The sequence below is a fragment of the Danaus plexippus genome, chromosome 23, assembly GCF_018135715.1.
Source record: "Danaus plexippus chromosome 23, MEX_DaPlex, whole genome shotgun sequence".
NCBI lineage: Eukaryota > Metazoa > Arthropoda > Insecta > Lepidoptera > Nymphalidae > Danaus > Danaus plexippus.
The window spans coordinates 175,132-195,004 of NC_083551.1; the positions used below are offsets into that span (position 1 = coordinate 175,132).

General features: G+C 34.9%; 2 protein-coding genes across 6 annotated transcripts in view; one reads left to right on the forward strand and one right to left on the reverse strand.

The window, feature by feature from the left end:
• LOC116774860 (complexin) overlaps positions 1 to 12,683 on the forward strand; it is a 125,358-nt gene extending 112,675 nt beyond the window's left edge. For all 4 annotated transcript variants that reach the window (XM_061524086.1, XM_061524087.1, XM_061524088.1 and 1 more), the window contains 2 exons: positions 7,852 to 7,984; positions 8,538 to 12,683. In XM_061524086.1, the coding sequence (XP_061380070.1) occupies positions 7,852 to 7,984; positions 8,538 to 8,611 (207 nt within the window). In that variant the 3' untranslated portion in view covers positions 8,612 to 12,683. The remainder of the gene's footprint in view (positions 1 to 7,851; positions 7,985 to 8,537) is intronic.
• Positions 12,684 to 12,893: 210 nt separating this feature from the next.
• Positions 12,894 to 18,862, reverse strand: LOC116774964 (uncharacterized). 2 transcript variants are annotated; one of them, XM_061524084.1, is made up of 7 exons: positions 18,661 to 18,862; positions 17,194 to 17,342; positions 16,769 to 16,966; positions 16,435 to 16,639; positions 14,822 to 15,032; positions 14,396 to 14,655; positions 12,894 to 14,031 (listed from the first exon to the last, which is right to left on the reverse strand). In XM_061524084.1, the coding sequence occupies exons 1-7, from the start codon at positions 18,837 to 18,839 to the stop codon at positions 12,933 to 12,935; spliced, it is 2,301 nt and encodes a 766-aa protein (XP_061380068.1). In that variant the 5' UTR covers positions 18,840 to 18,862; the 3' UTR covers positions 12,894 to 12,932. The 2 variants fall into 2 exon arrangements, with proteins under 2 accessions (XP_061380068.1, XP_061380069.1); XM_061524085.1 differs by having other exon boundaries at positions 17,194 to 17,322; positions 18,661 to 18,768.
• Between the last annotated feature and the right edge of the window lie 1,011 nt (positions 18,863 to 19,873).

Here is a 19,873-nt window from a genome sequence, read left to right on the forward strand (position 1 = left end):
GCGGGTCAAGTGGCTGTTTCATACGGTCGGATGATCCGCTCGTGTGAAGAGCCTTTATGTTTCATGTTAGGCTTTAATTGTTCGCGTGTTTGGTGTTTCTGACATCACGGAACTAAAAGTGTTCCAACGTTGGGATTTACTCTCATTTCCTGTTTACAACATATTTAAATAATAATACCACTCGTGGCTTGCATCGAATAATATTTAAAGCGTGTATCAGTATTACGTTAGTACCACCGTGTGTTAAGCTCGCTGCCTGTGTTGTCTTTGTGTATGTAATCAGTCATTAATTAAATTAAACTGCGCCGTAGGTTATTAATACTGCAATGCAGTTCGCGCGTTGTGTGCACCCATCCCGGGACTTTTTAGAATTATTTTATTCTAACAAACACTGCTGTCTTATAAATTCTTTTTATTGTTGCCTCTTTTGTCTTCATTTACGTGTTTTTCTTTTGTTCTTTTGAATTTAAAACATTTTTATAATGAGCGCATTCTTCGAAATGGCACGAGAGTGAATACAAGTTCACGCATTAGACGACTTTCAAACAAAACAGGAAATTAATGTAGAAACATGAATATGACTGAAATACAAAGAACATGAATGGCGGCGTATAAAAATAACATTGGAAAGTACGAGGCGCTAATATGTCGTATTACATACTGGTATAATGTTAGAGCACAACTTACCCGACAACAAAAGTGTGAGCAGCGAGGCCGGGAGCTCAGACTAGTGCAGGACGTGATCCGTGTGTCTTCCCAATGTAACATCAACAAGGAAATCGATTTAGCGATGCGAGTGTGTTCAATGGTCGGTACATGTACTCGCGAGGGTGTCGTCAGATGATACGAGAGAGACTCGTGTGTTCAATATCACAGTTTCTTTGTTTTAAAAGCATCACACTTTGTCGTCGTTATTTCAGGGTTGTCTTTTAATTTATTTAAATGGTTTCAATTTTTTCCATAATTCATGTTCGTTCGGGATTCTGAACACAACCTCACTGAAAATGTTTTCTTTCTTTTCAATAAATATCTTTTATTACTTTCCATTTAAATGCCTCCACCCGGACCGGACTATTATTATAATAATGTATTTTTTATATTTATTCTTACTTCTTGAATACGTGTATTTGTCAATGTTTTTTGTGTTACAATTTATTTATTATCAATGAATATAACATAAAAAGTATATTATGTAATCAGAATACGAATCGAAATCTTAAAAAAAAGCTTTAAGAGTAAAGTTTGTTGTCAGTTCGTTATATTACACACCATCCAAATTAACACATATACTGGGATCATGAAATATAAATAGCAGACGCCATAGTCAGGTCGCAGCGACATTCTATTAGTTCATAATTAAGTAAGCACGGGGGCGTGCACTAGTGTATAAAATATAATAGAGTTACCCTGAAAAGTTGCCATCCAACAATCTCATCGCTAATAGCTATTACTCAGCTCTCAAACTCCTTACAAATCTAATTTGTGCTCGAATGCGCTCTTCAAAGGCAGCGTTAATTCTCTGTAACTTGCTGTCCCTATACCGGACCTGTATCTGCTCCCATTCACTATATTTCAAATAAAACCGTCATTTCTATCTCCCTATACTAGCAAAACATTTCATTCAAAACTTTCCCGATATTTCAGTAATAACCAGTCACAACTTTCATTATTAATAACAATACTGAATGAGCAACATTCATTTACTAATATGAACGAGAAATGAAATTTCAAAGCTCGCGCCGTAACGGCTCAATCAATACTAAATATAATGTTACGATCAAACCCTTACGGAGCGACCACTCGAGTTTACGACAGGCTCCGTCGATAAATTATAATTTAATATATGTATAATAAAATAATTCTTCATGACCGTTTCAATTCTTTAGATTTATTTAATTTTATTTTTTTATTTTAATCAAAAAAATTATAATTTAAAAAATCCATACGTTACAGTTCGAAGCGGAACCTAGAATAGCGTTGTAGAAATATTAAACGCAGTCGAGTAACTTACAAGACAGAGCCGCTTACAACATTATAACACACATTGTTACGAAATAAATATTCAATATCTATGAAGCTTAACGTGGAATTTTCGAATTGAAATTCTGAAGTCATGCAACGGAGACGTGAAAATTCGCATTTCCATATGTAAAACCAATAAAGTCTATACAGTTGGGCTCCAACGACCCTGATCTTATTATGAAGGCACCCTCTTCCCATCTCTAAATAGCACACGTACTTTTAATGTCACATATTCGTATATTTAATGTGTTCCGCCTAACCGTCGCTGCTCTCGACGTCTCTTAGTGGACTTCAATACAAATTACATTTATAAAATCCTCACTAAATATGTAAAGGCAGTTACGAATATAAAATCATTCATTCAGATGTGTTCGTCGCCAACTCGGTATTATTAGAACAGTCAATCACTTCCAAATCCTGATAAGTATGCTTTCACACGCACAAATAAACCACACAATTCTCGCCTCTCCGCTTTTATATTTAAGAATTATTTTATTATACATATATTAAATTATAATTTATCGGCGGAGCCTGTCGTAAACTCGAGTGGTCGCTCCGTAAGGGTTTGATTATACCATTACATTTAGTATTGATTGAGCCGTTACGACGCGAGCTTTGAAATTTCATATTTAATACCAACGGTTTAATGTTGACCATTGGCCGTATGTAGTTAGTAATAGTTAAGTATATATCAGAGGAAATATATGTAGAATAGTTATTGACACAGGACATAGTAGAGAATCTATCATAGCATAACGAAGTTAACTAAATTAATGATACTAGTCGCTGATCACGTCTCCGCTGTGAGTGGGGCCACACCCCTCAATTAAAACTTTTTGAGACAAGGGTGTGGTGCCACTTATAGAGTCACAATGATAGAGCAATCTCGGGATATAATTAATAGTCTCACTGTATAAAATGCGTAACAAATATATAAGATATAGGAGAATTACACGAGGTTAAATGGAGTGTTTAAGTTAGTTTTCCGAAGGCCCGAGTGTTGAAGTGACGCGGACGGTAAACTCAATCAGGAGACGGTAAACAGCCTCAGCTGCCACACAGAGCCATCAGGCTGTTAGGAAAACAAATACTAGATAACTCTGAGACGCTGCTTCAAGATACAACTGAGATTAATACAAGTTTTTATAAAGGAGACAATCATTGTGGATTGCAATTTTTCGTAATACTGACTTTTTTTATTCTTTTATCATTTTTAAGTCAATTGTTTTAAATTATTACATTTACAAGTTACAAGCTTTGAATTTTGTGGTGTTATTTCTTGATAGTAAATAATTCCACATCGTGTTTGAACACACAATAATACACAAAACCTTGCGAACATTCCTGTAGTTTCGCAAATTTAAAGATAAAAAAAAAATTCAATAAGCAAAGTCGATATCAATCTATTTTAAAATCACGCACAGACGGATGTAGAGTCCTTTTATAATCACACATCTAACTTTTATTTTTAACTAAAACTATATACATTTCATTAATGCTTATAATATTAATATATATTGTTTAACAAAAAACAATACAGAATATTAAAAGAAGTCAACATGTTAAGGGCATTCGTTTTATTTACAATACATTCGTAGACTTATTGTTGTATACAAATTTTCATTAAAAACAAAAGTAATATATTAACACAATATGTGACACAGAGCTCTCGAACCTTCTGTATTACTATTAAGTGAATATGAGAAAAGCCTTAAGTAAACATAAATGTCACTGGAAAAGAATGTGTTTTATTAGTTCTAAACATTATACACAAATATATATATATGGGAGCGTATATATTGCATGTCATATGAAAGCTCCCAGTAGGGAGACTAAGTCTCGTGTTCATTTCTCTTCGCCACAATATTTTCCGCGTCGTGACTAAGCCTCACACTGAACACGTTACTATGCCTTGAAGATAGGGTCACCAGCAACCATTGCTTTTAGTATAATAATTTAAATCAGTCAATCTGTTTGTCTGAGTTGTTCCATTTTGCTATTTATATATATTTTATGTTAATATGAAAAATAGAATACAACTTCTATAACACCATCTATAAATAAACCTTAAGGCGATACGAATCAATAAATAACTTACCCTTTACAAATTTACCGAAAACCCGTCGAAGCCTTGTAATCCATACGTTATCATCTAACTCGCAATAACCTTTAAATTGTCTGGAATTGAAAACAATAAAAAGCACCCAAACAATAAACAGCATTAGGCGAATCCCCTGAACGATATTTCCCCCTATTTTTCCGTCGCTATTACTGTGTCGACCCATCGACACGTCGACACATTACACGCTCCAACGACACGTCGTCAATGCGTCCGTGTGTCCGTGTGATTTACATACCTTCATTACAGACTTATTAGAGTTTTATGGAAGGGTTTATAGATCGTCGTTCGACGAAATCGTCGCTTCCTTGTATAACGATCAATTAGGAACACTATCTGTCGCTTATTTATGTTAAAGTTTAAATCAATATCTTCGTATTAACATGATGCAGCCGTTCAATAGACTATGAGTGACCGGTAGTAGACGCAGTAGACGGGAGAGTCTCGTGTATCATAATAAACAAGTTAAAGCCTCAACTAATCCCTCTCCGAGGTCATCGCCTGTTCAAATTGCGCAAAGATTGCAGAGGCCGCCACTAACGTAGTTACAAACTCATCTGGCGGAAATTGATTGAAACACCAGTGCTCGTACTATGACGACGCGGGGGCTTATTGTTACTAATTGTTTTTTATGTACGCCAGGTAGTCTCGCTATGCTTATATTTCTAACTTTAAATATATCAATTATATTCTCAATGATATCCTCATGTCTGTTGCCTGTTTATCAATGTCATATCTTCTGTACTCGCTCGAGAACATCGGTGACGACACACATATATGTATAATAATTAAAGTTTATCCTGGAAGAAAGAAGCACAAGAAGAGTTACAGAACAGAGCCCATTGATGTGAAATTGACTCTAGTAGGGAGTCCGTTCCCCGCGACTCCCTAATCGAGTCAGGTTGACTTCTTTGGGGCTTCTTCTACTGAAGAAAAGAAGAATTATAGCAGCCGTTTATTATATAAAGAAGAATCTTTATAATGTATACAATTAACAATTATGGCCGTAAATTGCCAATCGAGTGTTGAAGATAAAATATATATAGTTTATGTGTTGGTGTCAGTGACAGATATGATTGGATATCTTAGTTTAGGGAAACAGAAACATATAAGAAGCGAATCCATCACTAAGAAACTATTTAATGTAGTGGCTAAAAGCTGACCGAAATACAAGTTGATCTTATATAACATGAGGCGGAACAACTTTATATGAATAAAAGCAATGGAGTTCAATTGAATTTAATATCAGCTAATGGGTATCATTATTTATTGGACATTCTTCACGTATATTCCAATAAAGTCAACGAGCGGTGAGGCTTTTGTTATGTATGCGTTATATTTAATTTAATAAAATAACTCGACATTATTTAACTGTAACAATTTCCCTTGAATTCATTGCTATTCTATAATATCAATTGTATATAAGATATTTTAGTAAAACCGTTTATAAAATTACAACAATTTTAAGACAAAGAAAATATTATTATAATCACGTGTTTCGTTACCCGTTGAGCGTTTTTATTTTTAAATGATTGTTTTATATCTTGATACAAATAAATTTTAACGCGGCCAGCGATGTGTTATAGAAAGTAATCGTCATTTCTGTCAATAGTTAAATAAATTGTTATTAACTAGAGTATATTATTAAAAAAATATGTACTACAAGTATACCATAAAAAAATCCTTGTAAGACATTATAAGAAAAAATATTTTATTTTTAGTACGACTGAACAACGACGACATACTTATAATGTTATAGAAAAAAAAAATTATTATAATATAAGTTTAAACTCAAGTAGTGTTCGTTTATTTCAGAACAGAAATAAAAAAAAATATGCATCAGGTTATATATTTAAAGAACGTTTAAAAAACTAGGGCAATTAAATTAAAATCTCACTATCGGATTGTGAATGCTTTTTGTTGCGAGCTGCTGAATAATAAATCAGAGCGAATAACGAATTATAACATTCTCTCATAAAATTTATTGTCCGTTCCCAAAATTACTTGACGGGAAGTTGTACCAAGTTACTCTGGGTATACAGCGGAGGAGAAACGAAGACATTAAATAGGAAAATTATTGAAAATAAATTGACAAAAAAAATCTTTTAATTTTCTTACAGTATACAGTATTTTTCTAGGAATATTTATTAAAGTAAAGTATGAGGCCGAGTTTTCCATATAAAGACAGGAATAGAAAAAAGTATGAATTAAAAAACAGCTTGTGATTTTCATAAAGACATCCCTTTAATGTGCGACGTAATCTCGACTCTAATACAAAGTACGCCAAATAATAATTAGGTCGCCAACAACCTTTCATGGAATATGAACACAGACAATATATATTATGTATACTCGTATTTGGTTTTTATAAACGTTAAACATGAACTTGTTGTTTATTTCTGAATACTTTCTTTATTAATGATGGCAGCATAGACCCAAACGTCCCGTCTGTCCGCAGTCGCTCGATGTCAGGATATCGGCTAATGAAGTCTCCGGAGAATATTTTTTTAATTTAAATATAAATTACCCTCCCGCGGCCCGCCTACCAATTGATGATTATACAAAGAGGATTTTGATTTTTACTAAAATGTCCTGTTTTTATTATCCTCTTACAACTTTCGTAAAGTCTCTCTGGGATCTATAATCTACATCTCCTTAGAGAACACAATATAATTTTACAACATTACTTTAACATGACTTTATTGCTCCAAATGCGTTTAAACTATATAATTTCTTTATCACGATGTAGTAATGTTCCGGTTAGTTCTATTTCACTAACGGTATAAAGGCTATAGCATAGATTACGATGTTGTGGCGACATTGTAAATTGAATGCATTCCGCTGGGAAATCACCGCGGACCGGCGAACAAGATTTGTCCTCCCCGGCCGATGGAATCGTGATAGTTTTTTTCATTAGGAAATATTTTTCAGTTTTTCCGCACCAACTGTAGGCAAGGTTCCTATATTAAAACATTATTTATAACCTATGTTTGATGTATAGCGTGGCCGGGTTTTAGTCAACAGTTAAATATTATTATCAATATCTTTATGAAGTTTCAATATTTTATAGACCAGCATCTTTCCGACCCGTCTTTCAACGGAAAAGAAAAGAAGCTTAAGTCTTCGTCAATCTTGATCTGCTTTCGTGTTAGTTAACTTCCACAAGAACATATATCGTTCTGTCGTGGTTAAGATGACGATCATTATTATTATAAGAAATTAACCTTAGATTTATAACTTCGTTTGAAATGAATCGATGCTTTTCGGATTTAATAATTATATTTTTTATATTATTTGACATACATTATACTACCCGGGATCACGGTTGTTTCAAATTGTTCCAAACGTCGGGGAACATATAATATAATAAGTGCGCGTACTATATCCTATTAAAGTTTCATTTAAATGTATTCTCGCGTAAATCTTAGATATCATTGCATTACTAGTTTTTTTATCCTTCTTATTTAAAAAGTATTTATATCAGAAATCGACTATGTTTAGTTGATTTTTAATTCTCGAGACACAGAAACTTACACTCCATATGATAGAAAAAAATATAAAGTATTCAACGAACAGCGTGTTCTGTTTAATAAATATAAGACCTGTAATAAAAAATAAAACTTTTAGCTTATTATGACGGAGTTGAGAACGATTATTATAAATAGTTAGGCTACGTGTATCAGCTTCACCACTTCTAATATTGTTTTCAGTACAAGATTCCCAAAAAGGAGGAGATAGCGGAACAACAACAACAAGAACCGGACAACCCTCTGATGAGGAAGAAGAAGACGCCGGAGGAACTAGCCGCGGAGGCGGAGCTCGAGGATCAGGACGAGTTTACCAGTGAGTACAAAGACGAACATGCACAGATAGGACACCACTGAATATACTCTACTAGTAAAGGAGAACAGTTGAAGATTTGTACTATTTCACGGTTCTCGTTATTCGAGAATATCAATCAAATCTTCAAAATTAAATACACACTGAACTTAACACTAACCCGACTATACGTAAAAACTAACTGAGACATGCCAGCCTAGTACAAGTTAAAGTTAAGTTCTGTTTAAAGAAGAGAAATGTTACGAAATAAAAGAAACATAGTCGATCGATATATTTTTTCCAAATAAAAGACTTATAATTTTAAAGGAATGATTAAACAAAACATATATAAACATATACTGTATATATAGAGTTTGTTTGAAGGCAACAATGTTACAACAATCAAAGTTAGGATTCATATCACTAGACTTATTTTAGAGTTCTTTCTAGTATTTCCAAACAACCTTTCATGTGTTACAAAGAAAAAATATACTATACATTGAATTCTGTTGATTTTTGATCTTTTCACGAATTTATGAGAAGTAATAATATACATTTATTTAAAAACACTTTTCAGAACTGAAGAACACCATAGAAACACAAGTGAACGAACTCAAGTCCCAGATCGAGAGCAAGTGCGTGATGCAGTGAACACGCCTCCACCAATACATGATGTAGCTGTGCGAGTCACCGTCACAACCCGAAACCCGACACTCGACACTAGACACCCGACACTTAACCCCCAATACCCGACAACCAGCCCCCAACACCTGACATCCAGCCCCCAAAATAATATTTCGTTCAGAGACCACCCCGCGCTCAAATTTTGTTGTAGGAAAAGTCTAAAGTAAATTAAAAACATTTTTTCGGAACGTAGTTGGCTAGTGGCGCGTTGGTGCTTGATAATGAGCAATAATATTTTTATACATTCATAAAATGAGAGCGGCCCTCGTCAGCGGAAATAGTCACGATTCTAAAACGTTAGGTCAAAAAGTCATCTTCGAATGGACTACAGGCCACCAGCTGCCAGGCGACCGACCGACTCCCTCGTCGTATGACGCTTGTGATATGTTGTTATTTAAGTGTAAAGTGAATAAATTTAATGCAATGAGGGAAGGAAGGTAATTTAAAATGTAATCACGCGTGTGCACTCAACTCGACACTTCATCGTTCTTCTACAGTCTGCTCGGAATTCGATTTACATTGAAATAACAATGTATTCGTCCTCGATCGATTTGTTTCATCCAAATTCCTCTCGGCTTGTCTCGGTGTGTGGCTTCGCTCTGCTCACTTCGGCTCTTCGACTTTTGCCTCGGAATCTTTTGCATGCGCGCTTTGCAGTGTATCGATAGAGTCAGTCAGTGTCTGTGTGTTATTTTTAGGTTACCTAGCCGTACGTACGTAACATAGCCTTAATGTCCACATCGAATATGTTATACCGCGTCTCATTAAGTTCTCGCATGTCTTATGTAAGGTCGATGTTTAGAGTAATGTAAAGTCGTAGTCGAACGAGACCTCTTGTTTTCCCGTCGAGCCGTGTTAGCGTAGTTGGCGCGACTCTAACGTTTTATCGATGTTTTATGCTTAGGATAAAGTAACGACGTGCGAGCGAATCTTTCGAACGATTAACGTCAGTGCGTGGCCGGTCCGCCGTCGGGTCGCCGGGGCTAATGGTTCGAATCATTGTCTCCACTAATAAACTGCAAATGCAAAAGATTTGTTATCGTCAAAAGCTGTGATATATGAATATAATAAAGTATCGCTGTACGCGGGACGCAGGACGCGGTCCGTCCGCGAGCACTCACTCTCTCGACTCCTCGGTCCTATACCTTCACTCTCTGACGTCTTCTTTACTTGTTTACGGTCGTCCAACTTCTTGTAGACTTCGAGTTCTGCTACTAATTCTGTCATGGTACCAGCACATCATGTATTTCTATGGTTAGTTTTTTATTTTACTTCTATAGCAGCTTGCTAGTTGTTTGTTGAGCGTTGTTTCTTGTGATCCCTTCTTGACCGGGTCTAGTGCCTACGTCCACCCTAATGTAAATATGATCAGGTCCACTCCTCACCGAGTCTTCGTCTTCTGATGAAGTCACTCCTCTATGCTACTCAATATTTTAAGCTTCTTGCTATAACATTTCGTTGCACTCTGCTACAGTCATGTGAAGTCGGAGTCACGGCCGTCTTCTGAACTTCACTGGATCTACTAATGTTAAGATATCTTCACCATGTACGTGTCTAGTCTAGTCTAGTCTAGTCTAGTCTAGGCGATGTTTAACATGTATTACTGTATTACATTTCTATATACGTGCATGGCTACCGTAGCTAAACTGTTGTTCGTAGTAAATAAACAATAATAGTGTTAAGATAATCTCGGACCTGTTATAAATGTTTAACAAGACCAATATTTCCTTCTCTTCTGCGGTCCTTCTCTTTCTCGTCCTCTCTTCTTCTTCTATCGTAGTTACTGTACTGTAATCTTCGTTGTTGGCTCTCACGTAGTTGATAGTTTTAGTGATGTTACTTTGGTACGTAGCGGTATCCTTAGATGTAATCAATATAACTAACTGTCACTAATTTATAATTCAACTGTTCCGAAGTGCATGGAGTGTGCTCTGACGTGTGAATAGTGTCGTTTTCTCTATTCATAGCCTGCCCTGTATGTGTAGGTGCTTCTGAAGCTCCCGTTCTCGTTACTAGCTTTCGATGTTCTATGTATAGTCTACGGCTGTTATTGTAAAGTATAAGTGAATCGCTTCCAGCGAAGCGTCCGTCTCGGAATTTGGGTGATATCAAACGAATGTCGAGAGTTCTGTTGACGCCTATCATTGAAAAGGTTTGTGAACTTTCATATTTATTTAGATACTAAAGTTTGTATTACTTTTAAAAACTATTTTATTTGTGTAATTGTGATGAATTTTTAAAAAGAGGTTTATACAAGGTAGACACGTAGTTTAGTCGTAATTGTAAATTATTTCATAGAACGCATTATCCAAACATACAGTAGAGTAAATGTAAGCTCCCAATCGACTGACCACTTTCCAAATTTTTCCTAAATGTTATATCAGTTGAATCGATCTTATGGCTCTTGCACTCAGGGTATTTATACTGCGTAGTTCTTGCAAATCGGTCAAGCAAACACTTCCCCCACCACCACCTGCCCGCCTTCGAACGAAGTCTTGCAAGAACTATTTCTGATTGTTGCGTCTTTATATTACGTGCTCAATGAGTTAGATCATTTAGATTTCCTATGACTTTTTGGCCTGCGATAGCGTCACTGGATCCTATCTTGCACTGGTCTCTTGATCATTTACACTCGGATCTGTTGACTTCGGACTTAGCTCCGTATAACGCAAATGAATTGACATTATTATATTGTGGCTGTGTGAGTGAGACAACATGCAAATGGCTGTGACAATACGCAGTGATGTTGACGTGCGTCTGTGTGTGCGTGACTGTAGTAAACTGAGACTATTCTAGGTGCGAGAGTGGGTGCGACTGTTCCTTTGTGAGGGAAAGATACGGTTTATATATCGTGTCTTTTCCTCCCAACGTTTGGATGTGTGCGTGTGTTGGTGTATAAAATGTGGATACTATTGCGTTATTTCAATAGAAAAGATTATATTTCTTCATTTTCCTTTCAAATTCAAACAAAAACAAAATGTTACAACGTCGAATGTATTAAACTTAAGTAATACATAAAAACTTTACATGCACCTTAGGACAGCGACGCGTTTGCTAAATATACATTAAAACCAAAATTAAAGACCAAAACTCTGGAACGAATATCATAGCGAATGCGTCTAGAGATCTGATCTTTTTGTGTGTATTGAGTTTATCAACGACTGAATATATCAAAGAAAGTCAGAGGTCGAAGGTACACTCTGAGATCAGACGCCATGCAATACAGCTACATAGAGACAACGACACATCACCGACACGAGCTTCACACAAGCCAGTATTATTGTTACGTTATATACGGCGAAGGCTCTTCTGCGCGTGCTATAGACAACATTTTGGATCAGAGACCTGACACCTGATATGACTTCAGCCAACTACCGTCAGGTTCTCGCGGCCAAGTCGCAGCTTGTCCACTAATGTTCTATGCATGTCGCGGAAGACAGTTTTCCGTCTGTCGATAGTTGGTAATGAGCGCCGTCTCCGCGGTGCGTCTGTTTGTTCGTTGGAATAGTTATTGGCTAATTATAACACAATAGAGTGCATTAGCTTTTAATATTAGTGGCGTATAGTGTTACGAGCCGACAGACATACGTCACTGAACGTGGTTTACTGTGTGTTGTTATAAAACATGGTTAAAAGTTTATCCAGGATTACATTTAACTTAGAGTTATGGAATTTAAAAAAACGAAATCGAGGTTATTGTTGAAAATGTTTTAGGTAATTAATATCGGATTGAGCTTTCGTGACTCTTGTTGTTACTAGTTAGGTTCCGTTGCCGGGCCGTCGTCCGAATATTTAACTCTGTGTCTGGACCTTGAGTTACATATTTCACTGTCTCTTCACTTGTGTAGTCTCGTAAAGTAGGCTTTTTCGCTGCTATATAATTTATGAAACTGCAAAGCATTGTTAAATTTATTTATTGTATCCTTATTAGTTATGTATAAAGTTTAGAGGTAGCCATTTTCATATAAACTACATCGTGAGTGTGGAAGTGGTTTATCTACCATGTTGTTAAATAATAAATATACTACATTGTACCACCTCATTGACTTTTATTTACTGATGCCTCTCCTCTTCATACACACTGAATACAACATTTAATTGATCATTCAAAGTTACATCCTAAAAAAACATTGTCTAGACTTTTATCATCTAAAATTAATTTGTCAAATATCTGTCATAGATTTAAAGCATGATTTCTATTGATAATAAAGACATTCCATGAATATACGTTAAATAAAACTCCATAAAGTTAACTAAAATTTTATGTTACAATCTGTTGTTAACATCCTTACTCAAGTATTGTGATGGCGGTCCATAGCCTGTTAATGTTTTTATTGAAATCGGCGAAGAGGGAGAGTATATCTTGTAACGCGGATTTCAAGAGACCTGACTTGGTTTTGTCCGTGATATCAATGGTCGCACTATCATCTGATAGCTTCGTTTTTAAAACGATGCCTTCTTCTGAACCGTCGTCTTTATAATCTTCCAACTTGTCTTTACTCTGTATTTCTATCGGCAGTTCACTTAACTTCTTAAGATTGTTAAATAATTTACCAATTTTAATTTTCTCTTTGCTATTCTCTATTTCATTCTCCGACGAGTCTTCTTCTTCGTCTAGGTGTCTGTTTGATTTATTTTTGGATAAACTTCTACGATTCCTTGTTTTCTTTTCATCAGAACTTTTCGTGTTATCTAAAATTTCATTCTTTAAAGAACTTTCTTTAGTTTTCGGTTCGCCGTCGCTCTCTCTATGCGTGATATATTTATTTTCCGTTTTTCTTGTTGACCTCGAAGCTGAATTTCTTTTTGTATCCCGTAGTCTGGATAATTTATTCTTTATACGTCCTACTTTATCTTTGGAAAACTTTGAAATTTTTGCAAGACCATTATTTCCTCGTGCCTTCTCGTAACTTCTCCGTGATTTTAATCTACTCAATGCTCTAGATTTACGTGTATTATTTTCATCGTCACACATTTCTCGTCTCACTCGGTTAGCATTGTATTTTTTTTTATCAAAGCTTTGAAATATTTTCCGGAGTTCACTGTTAATGTCCTCAATTCGTTTTCTCAAAGCAATATTATTCTGCACTGAACTAAATCCATCTGATTTTTCGGCAGACTCTTGAGTAATGAAATCCTCATTTTCTTTTATAGATCTTTTAGTTTTAATAAAATTATCTTCGTCATCGAAGCGTCTATTAATTTCATTATAATCAAGTCTAGTTGTTTTATTGTAACATGCAGTTATTTGTGCGTTAGCGAGCACCCAAAAACCCAAGGATTTAGGAGGCAGAGTGAATACAAGAGGTTTATATGAGCGACCCAGTTTGATGACTGGTCTTATGTGACCATCGCGAGTTGCTGGGCGACCGTTCACAATAATACTCCTGTCAATACAAAAATAATATTAATAATCATAACAATTCAATATGAAATTCTAATATGAAACTCAAAATTTTAGTAGCAATAACTTGTTATGGTTCATGATTTTCAAGTAATTTCGGAAATCCGAATGTTTGTCTTTTGCAGTATTTAAGTATTTTTGTATCATCTATCAGTTTGTTATGTCTTCAGTTCACAATCGTCTAAATAGTAATAAAACTCTACCAGAACGGCTTAACTTACTTCGGATTTGAACAAGAATTTTTTGGTGAAATATTAAATTTACGATTATTTTTAGAATAACTTAACACAACCATAAACTCAGGAATGAAGGTGAAGCTGCGAGAGTTTCCTGTCCTATAAACTAACCCTGTCATATCATGTTCCAGTATGAACTGCAGGATGTCTCCATCATGTTGTGTGATATTGAGAGTGAAGGCTGCGTGTTGTTGTTGGTCGTTGACCCCGTAGACGGTGATCGCGCCTGGAACCGGCCGACCGCGGAGTGAGGAGCAGTGACAAAATAGGGAGAGACCAGGAGGAGATACGAGGGGGGTGGGAACTGGGGCAGAGACTGAGAGGACACGGGTACCGACCAGGTGCTTAAATAACAGGAACGTATAGAGGTTCTGGAAAAGAAGTACAAATATAATAATGTGGACATAAGTAATTAAAATTGATAGTTTGATTTTTTTTTAATATTTGAAACAATACTCTTTCTTAACAGCCATGATTTTTTCGTGTATGAGAAAATAATAGCTTACTAATATGTACAAAAATAAAGTTAAAGTTTACCAATGAGGGTTCACAAAGCTCGTCCTCCATCAACTCCTGGAAATGTACAGTGAACCCGCTAGCTGCTGCTGTCCCTAGAGATGACAGCCGGTCTCTCGGAGACGAGGCCTTAGATGACCCCCACAGCGGAGTGTCGCTGCGGCTCAAGCGCTGAAGTAGTTTGGAGTATTCGCGAGGGGACATAGCTGACAGCTCCCGCGATGTTGAATTCCTGTATTGAATTTCAATAAGAATCGTGAATGAGGAAATAATATATACTTATAGTTTAACACAAGTGTTTTTTTATCATCATCATCATCATCATCATCATCATCATCATCATCATCATCATCATCATTAGCCTATCGGAACCCACTGCTGAGCAAAGGCCTCTTCTCACATGGAAAGGTTAGAGCATTAATCAACACGCTTGCTCAAGGGGGATTGACGATTTCAAACGTATAATTTGAAATTATAAGTCCTGGTTTCACGTATGATAGTATAGCTTATGATATGAAATAATCATATTTTATATACAATTCCATGATGGAAATCTGTAGAAGAAACACAACATTCAATAGGAAATATACGAGCTATATCCGAAGAAACTTTGAAGAAATCTAAAGTAACTTTATTTAACTTATATATATGACAATAGGGGTGATTATTGATCCCTTACGGCTTACCCTCGATACATATTATAAAGCAAAGTCCCTCGCCACGTCTGTCTGCCTGTCTGTTCGCTTTAAACGGAAAAACTACTGCACCGATTATCAGATAGCTATCACCGCTCAATAGCGTGATTCTCGAGGAAGGTTTTAGTATGTAATTTGTTAAGTTTTTGTATTTACTTGTGTATACATTAACGATATTTGTTGAAGAAGTCGGGAAAACATGAGCCGTCTGAGAAGTTATAACGAAAACACTGCCTAAAGTCTTTGAGATATAACAAAATAATATAATTATGGTGGCTTTGTGCATCTTATGTAGGTCTACAGAGAAGTCCGCGGTGGTATATGTCTATACCTTAAGGATAAGTTACTATATGCCTTTTACAACTTTTAAAAATTGGCATTCCTAAAACGTCTATTGAAAAGCTATTTACATAAAGACAGTATTAAGTCTTATCAAAATAGATTACTTCGTTTTCAAGCCTACATCGGTATCTGTAAAGTACTTTTTAAGTCATATAAATCAGGCGTACCATTTGAAAGTTATCATAAAATAAGTTTAATAATTCCCAAAATTAAATAGGCTATTTTATATTTTTGGTAAAGAGCCCGGGCGAAGCCGGGGCTAGTGCCTAGTTTCATGGTAAATAATAAGGTTTTTTAAGGGGTCAAATTTTACAATTATAATTATAAAAATCCTTCTCTGTTATGTTCATAAGTGTAGGTTATTATGGCATAAGAATAAAGCGTTTGATTTATAATATCAGACAAAGTTTATGGACTTTCCCAATACTTGTTATCCAGAAACAAAGTAACAAAACAAAAGAGATCATGAAACTGTCGTTATGAAATCCTTTTCGAAGCAGTGCAACAACAATTTTCCAAAAACACTCAATAACGATAAAGTTCAAAAGTTTTAATCATTTAAGTTTTAAGTTTCTTAATTGAGTGCTGATTACTCACCCATCCAAAAATATGGCGTCCATCATATCGTTGGACGTGATGACGTAATCCTTAAAGTCGTTCTTGGAGTTTCCATTTAGGCATTTGCTGACGTCAGCTCCCACTACTTTCCACTTCCTAGACATCCCAGAAGGGAAAGTCTCCACAATAACTCGGAGAGTTTCCAAATCGTTAAGATATTCTTCAATAGTTTGATTTCTACATTCTGCAAAACGATGATATTAACGCAAACATGTTCAAGACTCGGAAACTTATGATCAGTATAAACGTGATGCTTCTATTCTAAGATCTTCTACACTATAAAGGGGTTTTTACATATCCATGTATTGCTCACCGTAACCCAGTTGCCAGAACATTTCCCCAACTTGTTGTTTTTGTGCTGCCGTGAGCATGTCGAGGGCGATGTTGGCATCCCACATGACTCCAGTCCTGTGATGATTGTTTAATGCGAGCACCAGGTCGAAGCCCGAGTTTTTTGCCCACTTTATAAAACTCCTCCAATCCGATTGTCTCATTTTTATTATCTGACCCTCTGGAATGTTTATTTAGTTGTATTAATTAGAACATGAAATAATTTTTATTATCATTGTTGATAATGTCACGAAATGTAATAAATATATGAGGTCAACAAAAAACTATATTTTTAAATTGTCTAATTTATAAAAAATATCTGGACCGCTCCTTACTTCTAACTTTACTATATATTACAATACAACGTATTTCAGTTTTCCCTAGAACAGTTTCATTACACTCGTTTACCGACAGATTCTTCACTAAACAGATGGTGATCGGTGTTCCTCTGTTGTATCATGATGCTAGAGTTGAGGAAGGTCAGGCTGGAGGTGGAGCTCCCGGCGACCCTGATGTACGACGGAGACAGAGACGACGCTATGCACAGACATTGCTTACTGATGAACAAAACAATACCATGACACATATACATAAAGAAAACTGGCATAAATAAAAAAAATAACATTCGATTTTAAATCATAATATAAATATACAGTGAATCTAAGGAACAGTCGCATAATGCAAGGCATTCCAGAGTACCATTAAATACTTTGCAATGCAACAGAAATAATAGATGTGATTCAAAGAATCATATCAGAGATTTTGGGATGCCAGCTATTGTTATCCACTTATTCAAATTTTTAGAGAATTTAAGCTCATGACTATTTAAAAATAATACGAAAATAACATAAAATAGAACTCCACTACTTAAAAATCTAACAAAAATAAAATAAATGGAACAGCTATCTGCTACCATCTCCCACTACCCACGTTTAATCTTATCACAGCCTTTCTGAGTTTCTAACTGGACAACTAAGTTTAAATATTATTTTTTATTATTCGTTTCTTTCTTTGTATCGAAGAAAATATCATTTATGTTTAAATGGAATTTTGTAAGCTTTATTCGTTTAAAATTATTATTGACGAGAAGTTAAAGACGAAGTGCCATGTTGAAATTAAGTTCTCCGACACAACTTACGGTGAAGTGAACTGGCACAAATCGCACGGCTACAAATAAAATCTAGGAAACCTACTAGTCCATTGCGACTTTTGTCTTTCTTACTAGTTTTAATTTGAATGTTAAAGTAAATAATAACATAATAATCGAAACCTAAAAACAGTTCTTCTCACAGCACTCTCTTATTTTTAAGAGTAGATGAAGTGAATAAAAATACTACTTATTAGTTGTAAGTAATTAAAGTTCACGTTAAATATAAAAGTATTCAACTATGTCAGCAACACTAAGATCATTCGACATTAAAATAGCCAACAAACCCAGTGCCCTTGATTTGACGACGAAAGCTCAAGGTTTGATAGCTAACCGCCAGCTCTCGCTCTGGATGATCGACCACAAACCATAACATCATCGCCAGAGTCAACGAACCCTTTTTTTTACTGTAAGTAGTTTTTTTTAAATAAACAAGTAAGGAGAAGATTATGTATAAATCAGAAATGTCCCCACGTTCTATTGGTACTCGAAATATGACTCTGATTTTGCGAGTAGGCTGAATGTTAACAAGGAGTGATGTCTTTCACGAGCACAGAGCAAGAGAGGAAAAGATTTTCAAGAAATATATGCTTGAAGACAAACTGAATCGAAGGTCAATACCCGAGTCTCTTATACCTACTTCAAAGTAAAGAAATGTTAGTAATAACAAAAAAATATTTCTTGCAAAACCGGTCTAATCGGTCTGTCTGAGAACATAAAGTACTTACTTTTTAAACTTTTCACTGGAGAAAAACAGGTACTTAGGATCTATTGTGAAACTTAAAAATCTGTTGTCTATTTCATTAATAGGTCTGTCTGTGCCGAGGTTCACGTTTAATATTTCAGCGTTAATTATATTTGAAGTCAGTAACACTGATACTACTGAATATATGAACTTGTTGTCCATGTCGAATGTCTTTGACTAACTTCATAGTTTCCGTACTTGCATTTTTATAATTTGCATTTCATTAATGTTGCAGTTAGATCATGAATTGAAAAATATTACATACGTTACAGCACTGCAAGATCGCATATTGGTCCACTACTTCTTTAGTGTCGATATTTTTTTTATGAAATAAATGGAAAGGCAAGCATTCTCCATATTTTTAATTTAAACTATTCTAAAAATAAACAATATAAACATCTAAATATCTTAATGCAGAAAATACATCCATTGTCTTAATTGTAATTATAACTACAACATTCATCTGCAAACTCTGCACTAAACAAGTTTGCAAGCCATACATTATATTATTTTGTATTTTTGTTGTTAACTCCTTATTTATTTATACATTGAAGTCACGTTTTATTCCCAATATTGTTCCATGAACATTGTTTCACAGCGTATCTTATCTACTTTAAGCCGATAATATTTAATTCAATATCAAATATTATCTACAGTAAAAGTTTTTACCCATTTCCGATTATTTTTTTACTTGTGCTCTCAACTCTCATATATTCCGATATTAAATTTAAATAAGTTTAAATTTAAACAAAGTAGAAAAATAAAGATAACTCTTCTTGAGAGTGATTCAAGGCTCTGAGAATATTTAATATGTCCCTAACGCCTAAATCAGTAGGAAAACATCATCTTTCTTTACTTTACAACTACAACTATACTACAACTTTTTTAAATATCTTATTAACTTTGTTATTAAACTGTAATATACAATGATTCAAGTCTAACATTTTATATAAAATTGGTTTAAAATTAAAACTTAACGAATTAAAAGATTTGTTATTTAATTTATTCACTTATAAATTTTGTTACCTGCAAAAGAAGAAAAGGCTAGGTCATTTCAGCTATAAATATCAGCATCAGTAACTATTATAACAAAACTCAATTGGTAATTCAATTGGGTATAAAGAAATAGTAAAACTAAAATGAAGTAAGCATAAAATGTTTTTAATTTTTAAACTAGAGCTCGTAATGACATACCA